This window comes from Cetorhinus maximus, chromosome 7 (assembly GCF_964194155.1).
Source record: "Cetorhinus maximus chromosome 7, sCetMax3.hap1.1, whole genome shotgun sequence".
Lineage (NCBI taxonomy): Eukaryota > Metazoa > Chordata > Chondrichthyes > Lamniformes > Cetorhinidae > Cetorhinus > Cetorhinus maximus.
The window spans coordinates 89,069,361-89,090,789 of NC_135885.1; the positions used below are offsets into that span (position 1 = coordinate 89,069,361).

Here is a 21,429-nt window from a genome sequence, read left to right on the forward strand (position 1 = left end):
GTGGGGGAAATGGGTTTTGATTCCTGGGACACTGACATCAGTATTGGGGAAAGTGGGAACTGTACAGTTGGGATAGTCTTCACCTCAACCGTATTGGTACCAGTGTTCTGGTGGGTCATATAACTAGGGCAGCAGAGAGGGCTTTAAACTAAATAGATGGGGTGAGGGAAGATGTGATAAACTGAAGAGAGAGGGGAAGATAAGAGAGCAGGATAACAATAAAGAAAATGTTTCTCAAAGTGTGTCAGGAAGGGACAGAGCAGGCAAACATAAGAGTACACCAGCAGTTAAGGCTAGGGATGGTGAAAATAAGAAATCAGAATGAAAGGCATTCTACCTGAATGCATGCAGAGTTTGCAACAAGGTAGGTTAATTCACGGCACAAATTAAAGCAAACAGGTCTGATCTAATTGCCATTATGGAGACATGGTTGCAGGGTGACCAAGGTTGGGAACTGTAAGTTCAGGGGTATTTGATTTTTAGGAAGGATAGGCAGAAAGGAAAAGGACGTGGAGTCACACCATTACTAAAGGATGGAATCAGCACGTTAGTGGGCTGGGATCATAGATTGGAAGATGAAGATGTAGAATCAACTTGGGTAGAGCTAAGAAACAGCAAGGGCAGCAAGCTTTGAAAAGAGTTGTTTACAGGCCACCAAATAGTAGTGCTAAGGTAGGGCATGACATAAATCAGGAAATTAGAGGTGTACATAACAAGGGTACTACAGTAATTGTTGGGGATTTCAATTTATATATAGACTGGGGAAACCTAATGCTGAAGAGGATGAATTGCTGGAATGTACACACGATGACTTTCTAGAACAGCATGTTGAGGAGCCAACTTAAGAACCGACTACTTTAGATCTAATATCATGCACTGAGAAAGGGTTAATTAATAATCTCATTGTAAAGGAGCCTTTAGGGAAGAGTCACCATAATATAGCGTAATTATACATGTAGTTTGAAAGTGATGTAGTTCAATCTAAAATTAGGGTATTTAATCTAAACAAAGGTGTGCGGGGAAAGTTGGTTGAGGTAGATTGGGGAACTACATTAAAAGATATGATGGTAGACAGGCAATGGCTAGCATTAAAAAAATTAAAGCATGGTTTGCAACAAATTTACATTCCTTTAAGGTAAAAAAAGCCAGCAGGAAAAGTGACCCAACCATGGCTAACAAGAGAAGTTAAAGATTCTATCAGATCAAAAGAAGAGACATACAAAATTGCCAAAAAAAAGTAGTAAGCCTGAGGATTAGAAGCATTTTAAAATTCAACAAAGGAGAACCAAGAACTTGGTAAAGAAAGCTGAAATAGAATATAAAATAAACTAGCGAAGAACAAAAGACTGTATAACTTCTATAGGTGTGTAAAAAGGAGAAGGTTTGTAAAGACAAATGTGGGCCCATTACAGTTGGGGAATGGAGAATTTATAATGGGTAATAAGGAAACGGCAGAGAAACTAAGCAGATGCTTTCTGCCTGTCTTAAAAAGGAAGAAAAAAGAAACCTCCCTAAAATACTGGGGAGCCTAGAGACTATTGAGATTGAGGACTTGAAAGAAATTAGTATTAGTAAAAAATAGTGCTGGAGAAATTAATGGGACCAAAAGTTCCCTGGACATGATAACTTATATCCCAGAGTGTTGAAAGAGGTGGTGGTTGAGGTAACGGATGCATTGGTGGTCATCTTTCAAAATTCTATAGAAACACAAATGGTGCCTGCAGATTGGGAGGTAGCATGTGATCCCACTATTTAAGAAAGAAGGGAGAGAGAAAACAGGGAACTACAGATCTGTAAGACTGACATCAGTAGTAGGGAAAATGCTAGAATCTATTCCTATTGATGTGATAACTGGGCACTTTGAAAATAATGGTAGGATTGGGCAGAGTCAACATGGATCTATGAAAGTGAAATCATGTTTGACAAGGCTGTTGGAGTTTTTGAGGATGTTACTAGCAGAATAGATAAGGAAGAACTAGTGAATGTGATGTATTTGGATTTTCATAAAGCTTTCGCTAAGGTCCCACACAGGAGGTTTATAAGCAAAATTAGAGAACATGGGATTGGGAGTAATATACTGACATGGATTGATGATTGGTTAACGGACAGAAAAGCAGAGTGTAGGGATAAACAGGTAATTCTCAGGTTGGCAGACTGTGACCAGTGGGGCACCACAAAGATCAGTGCTTGGGCCCCAGCTATTTGCAATCTATATCAATGATTTGGATGTGGGGACCACAAAATCACAGTATTGTTACATTGCAGAAGGAGGCCATTCAGTCCATCATGTCTGCATCGGCTCTCCAAATGAGCATCATGACTTGTGCCATTCTCCTGCTTTTTCCCTGTCCCCTTGCACATTGTTTCTTTTCAGATAATCATCTAATGCCTTCTTGAATGCTTTGATTGAACCTGCCTCCATCAGGCAGTGCATTCCAGTCTCGAACTACTTGCAGTGCGAAAAAGCTTTTTCTCACATCACATTTGCTTCTTTTGCAAATCACTTTAAATCTGTGCTTTCTTGTTCTTGATCCATTTAAAAGTGGGAACAGTTTCTCCCTATCTACTCTATCCAGCTCCCTCATGATTTTGATCACCTCTATCAAATCTTCTGTTAGGCTTCTCTCCAAGGAGAACAGTCCCAACCACTCCAATTTGTCGTCATAACTCAAGTTTTTCATCCATGGAACCATTCTTGTAAACCTCTTCTGCACTCTCTCAAATCCGATCATATCCTTCCTACAGTGTGGTGCCCAGAACTATACGCAATGCTTCAGCTGATGTCTAACTAGAGTCTCATATAAACTCAGCATAACCTCCCTGCTGTTGTACTCTATGTCCCTATTAATAAAGCCCAGGACACTGTATGCTTTGGTAACTGCTCTCTCCACCTGTCCTGCCGATTTCAATGATCTATGCACATATGCACCCAGGTACCTCTGCTACTGCAAATCCTTAAGAATTGTACCCCTTATTTTGTATTGCCTGTCCATGTTCTTCTGACTAAAATGAATCACCTCACACTCCTCCACATTGAACTTCATCTGCCATCTATCTGCCCATTCCACCAACTTGTCCAGGTCCTTTTGAAGTTCTATACTGTCCTCCTCAGTTTACGATGCTTCCAAGTTTTGTATCATCCGTAAACTTTGAAATTGCCCCCTGCACACCAAGATTTAGATCGTTAATATATATCAGGAAAAAGCAGGGTCCCAATACCGACCCCTGGGGAACTCTACAGAGAACCTTCCTCCTGCCCGAAAAATATCCATTGACCATTACCCTCTGTTTCCTATTACTCAACCAATTTTGTATCCATGTTGTGACTGTCCCTTTTATTCTACGAGCTATAACTTTTCTCACAAGTCTGTTGTGTGGCACTGTATCGAATGTCTTTTGAAAGTTCATGTACACCATATCAACAGCATTACCCTCATCAACCCTCTCTGTTACTTCTTCAAAAAATGCCAGCAAATTAGTTAAACATGATTTCCCCTTTAGAAATCCATGCTGGCTGTTCCTAATCAACCCACATTTTTCCATGTGACTATTAATTCTATCCCGAATAATTGTCTCTAAAAGCTTCCTCACCACTGAAGTTAAACTGACTGGTCTGTAATTGCTGGGCTTAACCTTACAAACTTTTTTGAACAAGGGCGTAATGTTTGCAAATATAATATCTCCAAGTTTGCTGATGGCATAAAATTTGGTGAGAATGTGAGTTGTGAGGAGGATGCAAAAAGGCTTCAAGGAGATTTAGACGGACTAAATGGCCTGAATATTACCCTTGGCAGGCACACGTGATCGGCGGGCCCGGGATCGGTTGGGAAACAGGCTCCTGACCGTGATTGGCCCAAGACCGTGATTTCATGCTGGATGGCCAATTAAGGCCCGCCCAGTGTGAAACGCGGCTTCCCAGTGGTCGCAAAGGGCTGGGCGGGGGCAGGGACCTGTTGGGCACCGGGTCCAATGGTGACCTGGTGGGCAATTTAAAAACAGTGCAGGCAGCTCCATGAAGGCTGCCAGGGAAGAATCACATATTCTACATTCAGGATATGGAAGCTATGGCCTGAGTGGCGGCAAGAGACACCTAGGCGGGAGGGCAGGTTGGGTGGGCACTTGGCCCCCCATTTTTTGGACGAGTGCCACATGGTGCTCTTGGAGGAAGTGACTACCCAGAGGGACACTGTCGTTCCCAGAGAAGGAAGGAGGAGGCTACCGCACCAGACATAAAAAGCTTGGGAAGAGGTGGCAGCCCAGGTCAGCAACCATGACATTGTGCGGTGCACATGGGTGTCTTGGTGCAAAAGGTTCAATGTCCTGCTGTGCTCGGGAAGGGTGAGCACCATGTTGGCATAAATCAGTGTAGAGAAATGTTAAGGGCTGGCCATCGCCCCCACCCACCCACCCTGTGCAGCTCAGGGGTGTTAGAGCCTGAGTGCCAACTGTCAATGACACCAGAGCTGGCCAAGCGGGTGAGCCCTGGTTGCTTGGACTGAGTGCCTTGTGGCTCAAGGGCCATGACTCTGATGTGCCCTGCCAGGTGTTTCTCAGCTGGGGTTGGCCAGGCTGCAATGGCGCCGCAGGTAGAGAGTGGACTAGTCAATGCTCCTCTGTCCTTTCAGGAAAAGACGAGCCATAACCAATTGGAGAAGCCACGGACAGGTGGAGGCCCCCAAACCTGTGAATATTGACCAGGTTTGAGCAGGATGCCTTGGAGCTGGAGAGCCGCCATGCTCCTCATTCAGCCGGTTGTGGAAAGGCTGGGGTGTCAGACGAAGATAAGAGTGCAGAGCACAGAGGTGAGAGTTTCAGATTGTGCAAACATTCTTGTGTAGTCTCTTAATTGATGGGTGTCTTAAAACTGGAATTCCTATTGCTCATTCAAAGATGATGGTACCATGATGCAGATCCCCATTGTCTCACCAGGGTGCCTGGCATGCACAGTGACAACCTAATGACATGTCGTTGTTCTCCTTGTTCACAGGACCCTGAAGAGCCACCCTTGACGCCAAAGGACTGCCGGGCTTGAGTTGCACCTACGTCACACCCGCTCTCTAAACCAGGCACCAGCACAGATGCCAACACCTCGGTGGGTGTTAGATCTTCGGCTAGAATGTTGGTGCACTACGGTGAGGGCTCTTCACACTCACTTGAGGCACAGGTGGAGGCAGAGAGGGCCCAGGGCGCCGGCAGTCGGAGGCCTGTTGAAGAACAGGACAATGCTTAGTCAAAGGCACATGATGAGCCTCTGGAGTCGCCCATTAGGTAGCAGATGCTTAATATCCAGCAGGTTGTGCGGGAGGATCTGGTGGAGATACATGAGGGTATGTGTGCCATGGTCTCGTGGCATGCTGTGGAAGAGTCAATGCGGAGCATGAGCACTGTGTTGAGCCTCATGTCTGAGCACACTGCCTCCTCCATTGAGAGAGTGGTGACTCTCATGGAGAGGCAGCTCCAGGGACAGAATCAGAGGTTCCTGGGGTTGCGCTCGGACCTGCAAGCCCTCACACAGGCAATGACCTCAGGTGGTCAGTGCCAGGGTGGGGGATGGATGAAGTACCCAGTATCCCATCATTGGTGTGCAGGGAGGTCCAAAGCGACCTCATGTTAGTGCATGAGCTGCTTGCCATCTCTGCGAGCTTCTCTCAGGGTGCTCTGGATGATGGCAGAAGCTCCTCCGCCCCTCCGCCAGTGACCGTGGCACCTGATGAGGCTGCGGTGACTGGGCAGATGCCAGCCATGCTACTGGCCGCTCCCTCCCAGGCGGGGCCAGAACAGGCTTCACTGGCCAGAGGACGACCACCAAGGTCATCAAGGCCAACAAGACAGCAGAGGCAGCAGGCTGTCTCCAATGCCGGTGCCAGTGAGGGGGGTGGGCACCAAGACACAGCACTCATAAACAAAAGTTTAAGGCACCATGAGCACATGAGGGACAGTTAATGGGTGATCTTCTGTTCTGTAATGTTTTGTTTATATGTTTACTGGTGTGGATATGAACATCAGAGATGGTAATGTTAACTTGTGTTGAGTGCAAAAATTACTTAAATTTTGCTTTTGTTGTAATGGCCTGAGTATGCTTCACTTTTCTTTTGGTGCAGGGTATGCTAGCATGTAATACTGGATGTGAGTGGCTCTAAACATTCTTGCACAGGAACTGAGTGTACTTTGGTTCAAATGAAAGGGTTATTTGAGGTGTCCTGGATGGAGGCAGCAGCCCTGGCATGAGGTGGAAGCAAATCTTTGGTAGCCTAGCTGAAGGAGCATTGGATCAAGGTGTCCCTGCATCCTTGAAGGATCTACAGGTTCACCTCCATGCCCTCAGCATTCTCTTCACGGTGCTCCTCACCATGCTCCTCTTCTGACTCACCACTGGATTCATCCTCTGTAGCCTGTGGAACTGCCTCAAGGTCTTCTTCCTCCACTGCGTCCTCCCTTGTCAGTGCCAGATTGTGGAGAGTGCAGCATGCAACCATTATCAGTGACAGCTGCTCTGGGGGGTATTGCACTGCTGAATGGTCCAGGCGTTGGAAGCGCATCTTGAGAAGACCTATGGTCCTCTCTACCACCACCCTTGTGGAGGTATGACTCATATTGTAGTGCTGCTGTGCCTCTGTTCTTGGGTGGCGGAGAGGCATCATAAGCCTCTTCAATGAATAGCCGTTGTCACCCACCATCCATCCAGTCAGGCTGGAGCACTGAAAAACCTTGGCACCTGGGAGTGTCTCATGATATAAGCATCATGGGAGCTGCCAGGGTACCTTACACAGACTTGCAGAATCTATGTCTTGTGGTCACAAACTATCTGGACCTTCATGGAGTGGAATCCCTTCCTGTTGACGAAGGCACCCGGCTGACCCACTGGTGCCTTGACGGCCACATGTGTGCAGTCGATTGTATCCTGGACACGGGGGAACCCAGCAATTGCTGCAAACCCTCTGGCTCGCTCAGCCTGACTGGCCTCGTCCATATGAAAATGAATAAATATCATTACCCATCTGAACAGGGCTTCTGTCACCAACTTGACACAACTGTGGAAACTGATTGTGACACTCCACAAAGCTCCCCCACGGATCTCTAGAAAGAGCCGGAGGTATAGAAGTTGAGGGCTACTGTGACCTGGAATGGGACATCCACCCACACAATTGGAGGTGATCTTAGGCCCAGTCATACGACACATGGAGGTCGCAGTCTCCCTGGAAAGGCGGAGCCTACTCCGGCATTGCACTTTGGACATATTGAGGTAGTTGCATCACTGCCTTTAAGCCCTGGCATCTTCTATGGCCCCTTCCACCTTGGACTACCTGCTGGCCCTGCACCCCTTGTGCCTCTGCCCCTCCTCTCACAGATCACCCCCCTGGAAGCTCCATTGGGACACCTAGCCTCCTCTCCCTTCTGCCCCTCTCTTCCTCCTCAGAGGAGGTGCCTCCAATGGAGAGCACAATCCCCATTACCAGGATTACAGAAGGCTGTCTGATACTTGGAAGGGTCCACACGGTCAAAATCCTCTGGGGACCTTGGAGGCAGCAATGAGTCCTGAAATGAAGCCTGGAAATGCTAAGACTGAAGCTCAGAACAGAGATGAAGCTGTCAAGTTCCAACAAGCAACCAGCAGAAAACTATCTCCTAAACTCCTCACTGCTCACACTGGCAATGCTGCCCTTGGATGATGTTTTACAGAAAGTTGGCTGCCTGTCTGCCCATTTTGCCCGTGCGACGAGTGCAGAATCACACGAGAAACTTGAAATTGGAATCAATTGGGTTTTTAATGGCCCTTTAATTGATGGCAGACATGGCTCTGACACCCACGCGTGCCCGTCAAGTGAAATATCGTGCAAGGGCAGGATGACATTGGGATGCTCGCCTGATGTCATCTCGTGTGACTTTACATCTGAGCAGGTTGGGCGCGCGCCTGCCCACAGAACGTAAAATTCTGCCCAATGAATGGGCAAGAAAATGACAGGTGGAATATAGCAAGGAAAAATGTGAAGTTATCTACTTTGGTAAGAATATCAGAAATGCAGAGTATTTTTTAAATGGGGAGAGATTGGGAAATTGTGATGTCCAAAGAGACCTAGGTGCTCTTGTTCATAAGTCACTGAAAGTTAATGTGCAGGTGCAACAAACAATTAGTAAGGCAAATGGTATGTTAGCCTTTATTGCAAGGGGATTTGAGTATATGAATAAGAAAGTCTTGCTGCAGTTGTATAGGGTCTTGGTGAGACCACACCTGGAGTATTGTGTGCAGCTTTAGCCTCCTTACCTAAGGAAGGATATACGGTCATAGAGGGAGTGGAACGAAGGGTCACCAGGCTAATCACGGAGATGGCAGATTGTCCTATGAAGAAAGATTGAGGATACTGGGCCTGTACTCTCTAGAGTTTGGAAGAATGTGAGGTGACCTCATTGAAATGTACAAAATGCTTATAGGGCTTGACAGGGTAGATGAAGGTAGGATGTTTCCCCTGGTTGGGAGGTGTGAGTCTAGAACCAGGGGACACAGTCTCAGAATAGGGGGTTGGCAATATAGGACCAAGATGAGGAGGAATCTCTTCAGTCAGAGGGTGGTTAATCTTTGGAATTCTCTACCACAGAGGGCTGTGGGGGCTCAGTCTTTGGTCATTGATCAATAGATTTCTAGATACCAATGACGTTAAGGGATACAGGGATAGTGCAGGAAGATGGAGGTGAGGCAGAAGATCAGCCATGATCTAGTTAAATGGCAGAGCAGGCTTGAGAGGCCAAAGGGCCTGCTCCTGCTATTATGTTCTTATGTTCCTCAGGTCCAGAGGGCCATCAATGCATCCGTGGAGTCATCAAGGCACTAGTGGATTATCCAGCTAGATTCCTGAACTGGAAAGGCTTCTATTCATTGAAAGTCCAACTGGTCTGTGGCCACAGGAAGCACACCTTACAGACCTGCGCTCAGTTCCTGGGCAGCTATCTTGATTCCTTCATCCTTCGAGAGTCCGAGGTGCCAAATTTCTTCAGGCCAACATACAGACTCCTTGGGTGGCTGCTGGACAAAAAGAGTTATCCCCTAAAGAGGTGAGTTCTGACGCCCATCCATTGACCAGGTATAGATGCAGAGAAGCGCTATAAGCAAAGCCATCTACTGACACGAACCTACATTGAGCAAGTCATTGGCACCATGAAGATTTGCTTTAGTTGCCCTGTTTTGTCAAATGGTTCCCTCCAGTATCAGCCAGACAAGATGTCTCGTATTGTGGTCTTCTGCTGTGTGCTGCACAACATGACAACACAAAGAGACATAAAGCTGGATGAAGAGGACAACCTGGAATGCCACTTATCCTTAGCAAAGAATGGAGGGAGAAGGAGGAAAAGGTGGTCAAAAGGGTTGTTTTAGTGGAGCCCGGTACCCAGGCATTGGAGGGAAACTGCCAAGATCATTTAAGGCCTCATGCTGATTGGCAGGCTGGCATAGCCACAAGGATGATGCTGATTCAGCAACACTTCACCTGAGTGACTTGCAGCCCAGTGGCAGATGATTGCAAAATCCAACTGCACCACAGAGAGAAATTATGCAGTCAGCACACATGTGAATAATCTTCTTGCCATCCAGAGACATGGAGCATGGTAGATTCTCACGGGGGAGGTGATGGCATAGTGGTATTGTTGCTGAACTAGTAATCCAGAGACCCAGGGTAATGCTCTGGGGACCTGCCTTTGAATCCCACCACAGCAGATGGTGGAATTTGAATTCAATAAAAATCTGGAATTAAAAGTCTAATGATTGTCAATTGTTGTAAAAACCCATTTGGTTCACTAATGTCCTTTAGGGAAGGAAATCTGTCATCCTTACCTGGTCTGGCCTACATGTGACTCCAGACCCACAGCAAGGTGATTGACTCTTAAATGGCCTAGCAAGCCGCTGTAGTATCAAACTGTGGAATGAACCCGGACGGGCCACTGGCAACGATCTAGGCACCGGAAATGACAACAGCAATCGCAGCCCTGTTGACCCTGCAAAGTCCTCCTTACTAACATCTTACAGATAATGTCCCAGAAAGCACCATCAAAACCACCACCATCACCAGCAGAGGTGGCGGCGCAGTGGTATACAGTCGTGAGGGAGTTGCCCTGGGAGTCCTCAACAATGGCTCCGAATCCAGACTACATGAAGTCTCATGGCCTCAGGTCAAAGATGGGGGAGGAAACCTCCTGCTGATTATCACATACCGCCCTCCAGCAGCTGATGAATCAGTACTCCTCCATGTTGAACATCACTTGGAGGAAGCACTGAGGCTGGCAAGGGCGCAGAATGTACTCTGGGTGGAGACTTCAATGTCCATCACCAAGATTGGCTCGGTAGCATCACTACTGACCGAGCTGGCCGAGTCCTAAAGGGTATAGGTGCTAGGCTGGGTCTGCGGCAGGTGGTGAGGGAACCAACAAGAAGGAAGAACATAATTGACCTCATCCTCACCAACCTGCCTGCCGCAGATGCATCTGTCCATGACAGTATCGGTAGGAGAACCACTGCACAGTCATTGTAGAGATGAAATCCCACCTTCACATTGAGGATATTCTCCATTGTGTTGTGTGGCACTACCACCGTGCTAAATGGGTTAGATTTCGAACAACTCTAGCAACTCAAGACTGGGCATCCTTGAGGCGCTGTGGGTCATCAGCAGCTGCAGAATTGTACTCGAACACAATCTGTAACCTCATGGCTCGGCATATCCCCCATTCTACCATTCAATGAAGAGTGCAGGAGGGCATGCCAGGAGCAGTACCAAGCATACCTAAAAATGAGGTGTCAACCTGGTGAAGCTATAACACAGGACCACTTGTGTGCCAAACAGCATAAGCAGCAAGCGATAGACAAAGCTAAGCGATCCCCCAACCAATGGATCAGATCTAAGCTCTGCAGTCCTGCCACATCCAGTCGTGAATGGACACAACTCACTGGAAGAGGAGGCTCCATAAATATCCCCATCCTCAATGATGGAGGAGCCCAGCACATCAGTTCAAAACATAAGGCTGAAGCATTTACAACAATCTTCAGCCAGAAGTGCAGAGTGGATGACCCATCTCGGCTTCCTTTGGAGGTCCCCAGCATCACAGATGCCAGTCTTCAGCCAATTCGATTCACTCTGCGTGATATCAACAAAAGGCTGAAGGTACTGGATACTGCAAAGGTTATGGGCTCTGATAATATTCTGGTAATAGTATTGCAGACTTGTGCTCCAGAACTGGCCATGCCCCTAGCCAAGCTGTTCCAATACAGCTACAACACTGGCATCTACCCGGCTATGTGGAAAATTGCCCAGGTATGTCTCGTACACAAAAACAGGACAAATCCAACCCGGCCAATTAGCGCCCCATCAGTCTACTCTCAATCATCAGTAAAGTAATGGAAGGGGTCATCAACAGTGCTATCAAGTGGCACTTGCTTAGCAATAATCTGCTCATTGATGCCCAGTTTGGGTTCTGCCAGGGCCACTCAGCTCCTGACCTCATTACAGCCTTAGTTGAAACATGGACAAAAGAGCTGAACTCCCAAGGTGAGATGAGAGTGACTGCCCTTGACATCAAGGCCGTATTTGACCGAGTGTGGAATCAAGGAGCCTTAGCAAAACTGGAGTCAATGGGAATCAGGGGGAAAACTCTTCGCTAGTTGGAGTCATACCTAGCACAAAGAAAGATGGTTGTGCTTGTTGTGAGTCAGTCATCTCAGCTCCAGGATATCACTGCAGGAGTTCCTCAGGGTAGTGTCCTCAGCCTAACCATCTTCAGCTGCTCCATCAATGACCGTCCTTCCATCATAAGGTCAGAAGTGGGGATGTTCACTGATGATTGCACAATGTTCAGCACCATTCACAATTCCTCAGATACAGAAGCAGTCCAAGTCCAAATGCAGCAAGACCTGGACAATTATCCAGACTTGGGCTGACAAGTGGCAAGTAACATCCGCGCCACACATGTGTCAGGCAATGACCATATCCAACAAGAGAGAATCCAACCATCGCTCCTTGATGTTCAATGGTATTACCATCACTGAATACCTCACTATCAACATCCTAACGGTTACCATTGACCAGAAACTGAACTGGACTAGCCATATAAATACTGTGGCTACAAGAGCAGATCAGAGGCTAGGAATCGTGCAATGAGTAACTCACCTCCTGGCTCCCCAAAGCCTGTCCACTATCTACAAGACACAAGTCAGGAGTGTGATGGAATACTCCCCACTTGCCTGGATGAGTGTAGCTCCCACAACACTCAAGAAGCTTGATACCATCCAGGACAAAGCAGTCCGCTTGATTGGCACCACATCCACAAACATTCCCTCCCTCCACCACTAATGCACAGTAGCAGCAGTGTGTACCATCTACAAGGTGTACTGCAGGAATTCACCAAGGCTTCTTCAACAGCACCTTCCAAGCCCACGGCCACTACCATCTAGAAGGGCAAGGGCAGCAGACAGATTGGAACACCACCGCCTGGAAGTTCACCTCCAAGTCACTCACCATCCTGACTTGGAAATATATCGCCGTTCCTTTGCTGTCGCTGGGTCAAAATCCTGGAACTCCCTTCCTAACAGTAGTGTGTGTGTACCTACACCACATGGACTGTAGCAGTTCAAGAAGGCAGCTCACCACCACCTTCTCAAGAGCAACTAGGGATGGGTAATAAATGCTGGCCCAGCCAGCGAAGCCCACATCCCATGAATGCAGACCATGCACTTGCAACAAGCCCAGCTACATCTCCTCCCAGCTTAACTTTCATTTCAGTCTTCACACAAGCTATAACTACACATGTCTAATCACAATACATTATTATTAATAAAATGAATGAATCAATGAGAAACAGCAATGGCTTAGTGGTAAAGTCACTGGGTTAGCAATTCAGGAGACCCATTTGAACATGGGTTCAAATCCCAACATGCCACTTGGTGAAATTTAAACTCAATTAATAAATTTGGTATATATATATCTAGAGAGACCATGACAACTATCATTGATTGATGTTAAAAAGCAAGTTGATTCATTAATAAACTTTAGAAAAGGAAATCTGCCATCCTTACTTGTGACTCTAGACCCACAGAAATATGTGGTTGGCTCTTAATTGCCCTTGCAAGTCACTCAGTTCAAGAACAATTAGGGATGAGCAGCAAATGCTGGCCTTGCCAGTGGCACCCACACCCCATGAAAGAATAAAATGATGATAGTCCCCTGGTAGTACAGAGCTTGGATATTGCTGAAAAAAGAGAGGCTTCAACAGCATGACTCTTTCATCAGCAATAAGAAAAAGCCTAACATGATCTGCCGTGCTCCTCAATGATGTTGCCTGCTCACTTGCTCTGACAATTATGGGCACCCAGTCTGCTCAGCTGATGTTCATGTTGCTGTGTAAAGTTAGAGACCTGTCACTGGGTGATACTTGAAACACACCTTTCCAGATTTTGCAGCACTGGACCATATCCTCATTGCGACACTGCAACTGCTAAGCTCCACTGCCACCCCTTCCAAGGCCCTTTTGATCTCTCGGGGAGTGCTTCCTCTGCCAGATACGAGGAAGAAAATTTCTCGCCTCTTGGCAACAACCTCCATCAAAACATCTAGAGAGGCATCCGAAAATCTCCGTTCCATAGTGGCAGCCTGCATTGGCCATCTACCCCTGCCAGTGCCAACTCGATCTTCACCCTCTTGAGTCATGCACTCAGCGAGTGGCAAGCCCAGTCATGGCTGCCACTCGCCTTTTCAAAGGGCCCTCCTTGTCCATGACCCATGTCACTCCTGGCACTGCAAATTAGGCACCAATCTCACCCCTGAGCCAAATAAAGAATTACTATTTGAAAATTATGCCGCCGTGTCTCTAATGTTGTCGTGGCACAGGGGTCAGGACCCAAAAATGACCTGGCAACCAAGTTTCTGACCCCAGATTGAAAATCCAGCTCCATGCAGCTCAATTTATTGTCACATCTCTTAACAGAAACTTTTGGATTTCCACATTTAACTATGCATGTGCAGCTGCAGTATGTTGCTGTCCCATTTACACATTAAAAAATAGTGAGGGCTGTTAGCCTCACGCTATTTAGTGCTCGCCATTATTTTCACAGCAAAAATCAGCATATTTTTGTTCTATACTTTGCAGCAAGGATTTTACGTTATTCAATCCATCATAAAAACTTATCAAGATGTTTACTGAAACTTGAAAACATTGCATTAAGTCATGCAACTGGGGAAAAAAACTGGTGATAATTTTGAAGTATCAATGCACAGTGATTATAAATACGAGCTCAGTGAAAGGCACTACTCATTAACCAAAATCTAGGCATTATTTTGTGTCAATGACTTTGGAGTTCATGTGTGTGTTATAATAATCAATAATTTTTTTAAGAAACTCTTAAAATGTTATTGTTCAGGTACATTCAGGCGGTGTATAATAGACACCCGCCGAAAACATTATTTTTACATCTTTGATCCATCCCTAATTATCAGTGAGATTTTTAGTTTGTGCCAACATGACTATATTACCTGAAACTCCAAGAGATAGAAACGTCTTGGCCTCATGCACACTGATGACTAAAGTATGATAATGAACACGATTGAAAACTAAAGTACACGAAGTTCAGTTCAAGACTTTTATTTCCTATTTCAGTATGCTTTGAAGAATTATGATTTAATTACAAATGATTTAGCAAAATTATACATTTGAGTGATTCAACGTAGTTACAGATATGAAACATACCAGCAGAAAATATGTGCAACTAGTCTGAATATCACAATTTGGTAAAAGTCAGCAATTATGCCAAGCCACAGTTACTTATTTTTCAAATGATTAAATCTCCAACCACAGTACAGGTTATGTTAATTACATAAAGTGAATGCTCACTCTGCAAATTAATGAATAATGGCAAATGACATTATTAAACATATATCATAATGCTAACAAATCATTTGAAGAGCATAGGAGGTGAAACTTAACAACGCTTCAGTAACATGCAATCTAAACAAACATTCAATCGATATTTTGGCGTGAAATAAGATCATAATTCACAATTATGCATGCTATATAACTTACATCACAAATAGAGATTAATAAACGGTTATCTTCAATTAAATAAAACAATCATCATAGTAGAAGTGTATCATTTAAGCAACTTAAACAATATGAAAATGATAGGAATGGACTACACAAATACAGGGCTAAAATATTAACTATGTATCAATCTTGTTTCGGCCCTTTCATTATGCCTATATACTTTAATTACACATTAAGATCTCGATGCAATTTAATGAAATGATATATATGAATCATCATGAAAGAATATTCAACAATTGTTTAAAGATAAATGTATAAAATGTGATACATTTATGTGTTAAGAATTTTTAATTATTAAAAATTGATGTAATTTTCATGTCACGACAAAATAATCAAATTTGAACCTGACATGAAGCACCACTGCTTTCAAAGAATACAGTACTCTGATGAAAATGCATTAGACAGATACTAAAGTAAATTATTTATTATTAGCTAATGACAATTTAGCCAATCGTTTGGCCTCAAAACTCGGGTAACACGTTTGTTCCTGTAGTCATATTCATACTGTCTTGCTCCATTAGATAGGTAGAAGTAGCCTAGAGAGAGGAAAAAACTTCAAGATATTTTACAAATATAACAATGTAGTTTAAAATATAAATCAAAAATGAATCATCACAGTTTCATAAACTTTGAATATTTCATCTTTCTAGTCTATTTCAGAACTTACCAAAATTTTGAAATGCTGACTCCACTTTGTTCTCAATTCCAGGAAAGTCATAATCTATCCTTCTTGGGTAGCCTCTGTCCATTTGCTTCCTCATCGAATTATAACTAAACAAAAGGGAATAAGATGCTTGTATTTTACATGGTTATTGTAATAATGTGATCTTGTCAATTATTTTATTTTCATTATCTATATCCTCTTCAGAAGTCAGGGGAACTTATTAATATTACTTATTCCCCAATACATTTAAGCTTTAAAGTGGTCTTAGTAATTCTAATTTGATTCTGAAAGAATTTTGCATTATTGTTGAGCAATGGGGAGAATTGCATAATAATACGACTACATACCTCCAGTACTCATTTCCCACAAAGAATAACACTTTTCTTGTCTCCTTGATATATAGGGCAGCATCTATGTGTGTAACAGATCTTGGAAATCCAAAGGATCTGATGCTCTTAGGATAGCCTTCCAAAGTCTTGAAGCCTCTAATTAGCCAGTACATTGATCCTATGGGATTTTAATAGTGATTTCAGTCAACAGTGAACAGATGGGATATGACTGCAGAATGTTTCAAAAATATTCACTCAATCAACAAACGCTCTGCAGAAAGTACAGCATTGGGTAATAACAAGTGGATCTTTCAATTTTCCATTCTACATCCTACATTATCAAAAAAACAAAGGAGGACACAAAATTAATCTTATTGACTTATCTTGCAAATTCTAATGAATGTGCAAGCTTATATTTTGCCCATAAATAGTATTGATTATAATTATTGATTTTCATTTGCTGTTGAACAATATGGAAACTGTGTAAAAATAGTAGCAATTCTAGCACCTTTGAAAAGAGCCACCACATCTCTGTTCTTGAGTTCAACTGCAGCATCTACTGAATGAATGTTTGGAAAAATATGCTTGATTGGAACTGATGTTACATCTTGACGTTGATAGAGTTTCCGCCAAAAGATTCTAAACAATGAGAAGGTTTAATTCATGAATTAAGGCAATATTTTTAATCCAGAATAAAGACTGATAGAATGTAAGGTAGTCTCTGTCAATGAAAAAAAATAACAGAAATACCAGCATTGAGGTTGGATGTCATCCAAAATTTGAATAAAACTGCAGTACAATTTTTCAGTACAAATGTAATATCAATCTTAAAATAAATAACATTTTAGTAGCACCTTCTTGAAAACAAATCTGATCTATAATCTAGGCTTTGTATTATTTAAATTGATGTGGTTGTCCTCTGAATTTTTTTTTACTGATGCCATATCCAAAAAATCAAATATCAAATCCATAATGTTTACAATAAAGGAAAGACATTTTAGATTTCATAATTGCATAGTGCCCTTATATTTTGCAATTCTGCTTTCCACTAAAGTCCTATTGCACCACTCTGTCGATAATTCACCAGTGCTTTCATCTATTTCACTCAGAACTAGATTCCAGGGATAATGAGGCATTAAGATATGTCTCCCTTTCCCTCCCATCCTTCACATGAGCATCTCATCTCTCTAGCCTCAACTGTAGTAAAAAATACAAATTGAAAAATTACAGCACCCTGTTTCCCTTTGATACACATACTAACTGATGGTGCTGCCAAGGTTGCCAATTGCATTATATTTAAATGAATGATGACTTTAGTGTAATAAGTAACATAAATCCGAACCAAAAATGTCACTCATACCCATCCTTAAAGAACCAAATTTCTCCACGTAAACTAGTAACTGCATCAAATGACAAGTGAGGATTACACCTGTCCGATGTTTTTGTTGGTTGAGGTGGTTTGGGCTGCGGTTGTGTTGGTCTTGGACGTGGTCTTGGATCTTGCCGAGCTCCTAAAACACAGCAGAAGAATTGTTTCGAAGTGATGATTAAATCAGAAATAATTATAAGTTTTAAAGTGATTGAGAGATTTTCATTATTGAAGCAAATGAATAATTCTAAACTCAACAGATGTCCATTAATGAGAAATGTTTGCAGAAATTTAAATGGGTATGGGCGAAAAGCCAGGGGATGGAACTAAATGGATAGCTCTATAGGAGTTGGCACTGTAATGTTGGGCTGAATGAAGTTCTTCTGTGATATAAAATTCTATAATTCTATAAGCTGTAACTGACTTGTAAAATTCAAGGATCACAGGAGCATTTTAAATGCAATATAAATCCTTTTAATCCCATGAAATAGTCCTACAGTGGGATGTTAGTTCGCAGTTATTTAGCAAGATCTGTAATACATATTGCTCACAGTGAATTGGTTTGAGTGACTGAGGAATCAACACAGGTCATTGAAAAGGGCATTGTGAGCGATGAGTTTACACAGATTTAAGTAACTGTTTTAAATGATTGACTCAAAGTTCCTAGCAAACAATTGGGATTTCCTGTGGCAGACACTTGGCATGGATGATGGGCATATGTTAACACATTTATACAGTTGCAAACTTGTGCGGTGTTGCTCGTCAGGGACAGGGATATTATACCCACTTCCAAACCCAATGAGACTTGACCCTCAAATGACTGGGCTTCCCTTTGGAATTATGAAAAGCTGGTGGGTGCAAACACAAGGGGGAGTCTATCTCAAAGTAGTATTCTGCTGTTGAATTATGTGTGTGGCTTAATGCTACCTACTAAATTTCTGCTAAGTAACCACACGGTGAGTTCACTGGGAGGTCAGTTAATAAACTGCATTCAATCTGTATTTTTGTGTTCCTGGGTTTATACTTCCTCTCAGCAAGTGCAATAAAAAACCTGGACTGGACATTGTTTTGTATATGAAGAATGACGAATAGGAACAGCACACAAACGTTTAAGTTTTTACGTCATATTGATATAATGCCTGGTGATCACAATATTCAACATACCATATATTGCCTGGATCCCTCGAACATCGTCGTCCGGGAGACGAAACCCTTTGGTGTTGACATATGAATAGATGGGAAACATCAACGCGGATCTGTCCTTTGAGTGACCCAGTCCTAGAGCATGTCCAAATTCATGGGCCGCAACAAGGAACAAATTGACTCCTGTGAAGATAGGCAACACAAATGTTCAAACATCGATAAGAAATGGCTTAAATATGAGAAACGAATCAAGGATATGCATCGTAAGAAATATTACATGTGATCCGATGGAAGCCAATTTAAACATCTGTCATTTCACACTTGAATTAAAATTGTAGAAAAAAAAGTTTACACCTTGTAACTTTTACTGTCCGTTTTGTAGAATGAGACAGCATGATATCGACAGAAAAAAGTACCATCGCTTTATTCCTTCCACCACCACCACCCCCCCACCCCCATTTCTATGTGGTGGCTCCAGTATTTAGAAACTCCTTACCATTGCTTGACAACGTCCACCTTTCATCGTCATCAAAGTGGGTGTCGCCACCGATGTTATTTGCAGGAGCAAAAGCGTGAGCCAGTACCCCACCTTCTCCATCGAACGGGCCAAAGTCACCATGACCTAGAAATACAGAACAAGGCAAAAATAAATGGGCCAAGGAAAATAAAATATTAAATCGTTCCAACAAGACACCAACAGAATTGTTGAACTTACTGCCTCTTGCAAACAATATCATGATGTCAGCCTCTCTAGTGTAGAGCCTGACAAAGGTCAGAGGGGTGACATCGCTCCAGACTTTCAGGGCCAAAGAAATCGCAGTGTCCACCTCTCGTTTCTGCAGGTCGGGAGTGTAGTTTACAATTCTGTTCGGGTAAAAAGGCAGTGAATAGGTAGGCTGTGTTTGATTCCACTACAAAAAACGGTCAATCCACCCCACAACCAACATCTGTACCTGTAAGTGATTCTGTTGCGAGGCCACCGAGGTTCCCCTGGGGAGAAAGTGTACTGCTCGAGGTCAGGGACTCCGCAGCGGGCCTTGTTCATGATTGTCACGGTTTCACTGTTTAGGGTCCCCGTTACTTGCAGACCAAAGAATTCTTGCATTTCTCCAATCTTCTGCGTCAATCCGTTAGCGCTCTTTTTCAAAGTTGACCCTGTCATGTTGTAAAATGTCTTCAAATATTTCTAGTTAGAAAAAGGAAAGCAAAGGTTACTTCAGGACAAAAGGATCAATAAGTTTTTCTTCCCCTTATCTATCAATAATGCATTTCAAACTTAACTCGATAGCAATAAAGTTTGTAGTTTATTGGTTTTATATTCACAATTATTGTTTGTATATTTTGTAAATGAATATATATAAAATAAAAAAAAAACAATTATATATATATATTATACCCGGCATTGGTGCCAGTCGTTTTCGCTGATTTGTTCAGTTTCTGAACTCAGAGGTAGAGCTAAAAGTGCTGCTAGATTTGCTAATATAAAAAGAACGGGGATCTTGAAATAGTTCATCTTTCGGTTCGAGGAGTCCTGCAATGAAGTAAATCTTCCTACACTGGCTGGGTTTTATACAGCGGATTAGATATCTTGCACAATCATATCATGCCTAATATGAGGAAATGACCCACGCTTGTTTTGCTGGCTGCGGTGATTTCTTGGTATCTTGGAGCTGGAGGCGTTATACATCATCAACACGTTCGTTTTGGTGTTTAAATAGTGCACTTTGTATCAGTCGTAATTTAGACACAAAGAAATAACTGAAGTAAGAAGCACGGAAGGGAAGATTCCCCACCGCAATGTGCGTGACAAGAAATTGTTTTTAACCCTAGGAAAGATTACCTGTGGTCTCATTGTGTTCGCTTCTCAGTAAAATTGGCGGGGAGATTTCCTGTGTTAGCGAAATTGGATAAGTGTTTCAAAAGGATGCACTAACGATTTTGTCAGAAATAGCGGTCAAGCAAAATCTCCAGTTATGTTTACCAAACAACTAGCAAATAGTCAACGGAGGAAACCTTTATTTCCATGCGAGGGTCAGCACCATTGGTGTTAACAGCAAAGTTTCAGCCGGATCTATTTTTTTGACAAATGTTTATCTCTTCCCACTTTCATACAGCAATGGAGAGTCAAAAGGTTGTGGTTTTAAACTCCACTCCAGAAGCTAAGAGGCCCCGATTTTAACACCATATAAGTGAGTTATCATGAGCATCGGAATCTAGACTGACATACCAGCGCAGTACGATGGTTAACTCAACAACACTGCATTAGCTTTCCATGGATTAACACACCCGCTTCTCAATATTTTCGATAGATTCTAGTTCACAATTCTCTTTGGTCTGGAGTCAAACATTTCAGAAACTTGTATGGCTATATTATCTAATGTGGAGGAAGTTCACTTCCATTTGTGCAAACACGGAAAGTCCGTTATTTTCTGCGTACCGTATTAATATAGTGAAAAATAACCCATGCATCATCTGGCTTAATTTTTTTGTCTTAAACTCCTGAGACCTCCATTAATGTAACCGTTTGCCCTGTATTAATACAACTGTTCTGCAGTAACTTATTGGGAGCTATAATCCAAATGGTGCCAAACATAAGACCATGAGTTCCTGTCAATATCGTAATTTAGCCTATGTAGAATATAGGACCCTATAGTTTATTCAGGCATTGTTAAGTATCCTCAGACCATTTTCAAAAGCTGCAGTACTGACAGAGTTCAAGAAAATTGTAGTTTTTTGCCTATTCTTGCACTCATCCACAACTGGTAAATGTTCCACAGGCATGGTGAATTGACCAGAAATATTATCTGACTCGATAAAAAATGCTTGTTCAATCTGTACCACTTCTTTAAATG

At 43.2% G+C, this 21,429-nt stretch overlaps 1 protein-coding gene across 1 annotated transcript; it reads right to left on the reverse strand.

Moving 5' to 3' along the window:
- Positions 1–14,597: 14,597 nt before the first annotated feature.
- Positions 14,598–20,111, reverse strand: LOC144682928 (collagenase 3-like). The gene is made up of 10 exons (XM_078545833.1): positions 19,974–20,111; positions 19,531–19,763; positions 19,293–19,441; positions 19,074–19,199; positions 18,599–18,760; positions 17,426–17,576; positions 16,574–16,704; positions 16,084–16,243; positions 15,740–15,843; positions 14,598–15,608 (listed from the first exon to the last, which is right to left on the reverse strand). Exons 1-10 carry the CDS (start codon positions 20,088–20,090, stop codon positions 15,505–15,507), a joined length of 1,437 nt encoding a protein of 478 aa, XP_078401959.1. The 5' UTR covers positions 20,091–20,111; the 3' UTR covers positions 14,598–15,504.
- Between the last annotated feature and the right edge of the window lie 1,318 nt (positions 20,112–21,429).

Coding starts and splice junctions, on each gene's coding strand:
- LOC144682928 (XM_078545833.1), bottom strand. CDS start 20,090: ATGAACTATTTCAAGATCCCCGTTCTTTTTATATTAGCAAATCTAGCA. Junction 17,577..18,598: donor AGGGATCCAGGCAATATATG/GTATGTTGAATA, acceptor GCTGTGTTTTAG/GAGCTCGGCAAGATCCAAGA. Junction 15,844..16,083: donor GTGGGAAATGAGTACTGGAG/GTATGTAGTCGT, acceptor CCTTTTGTTTAG/TTATAATTCGATGAGGAAGC.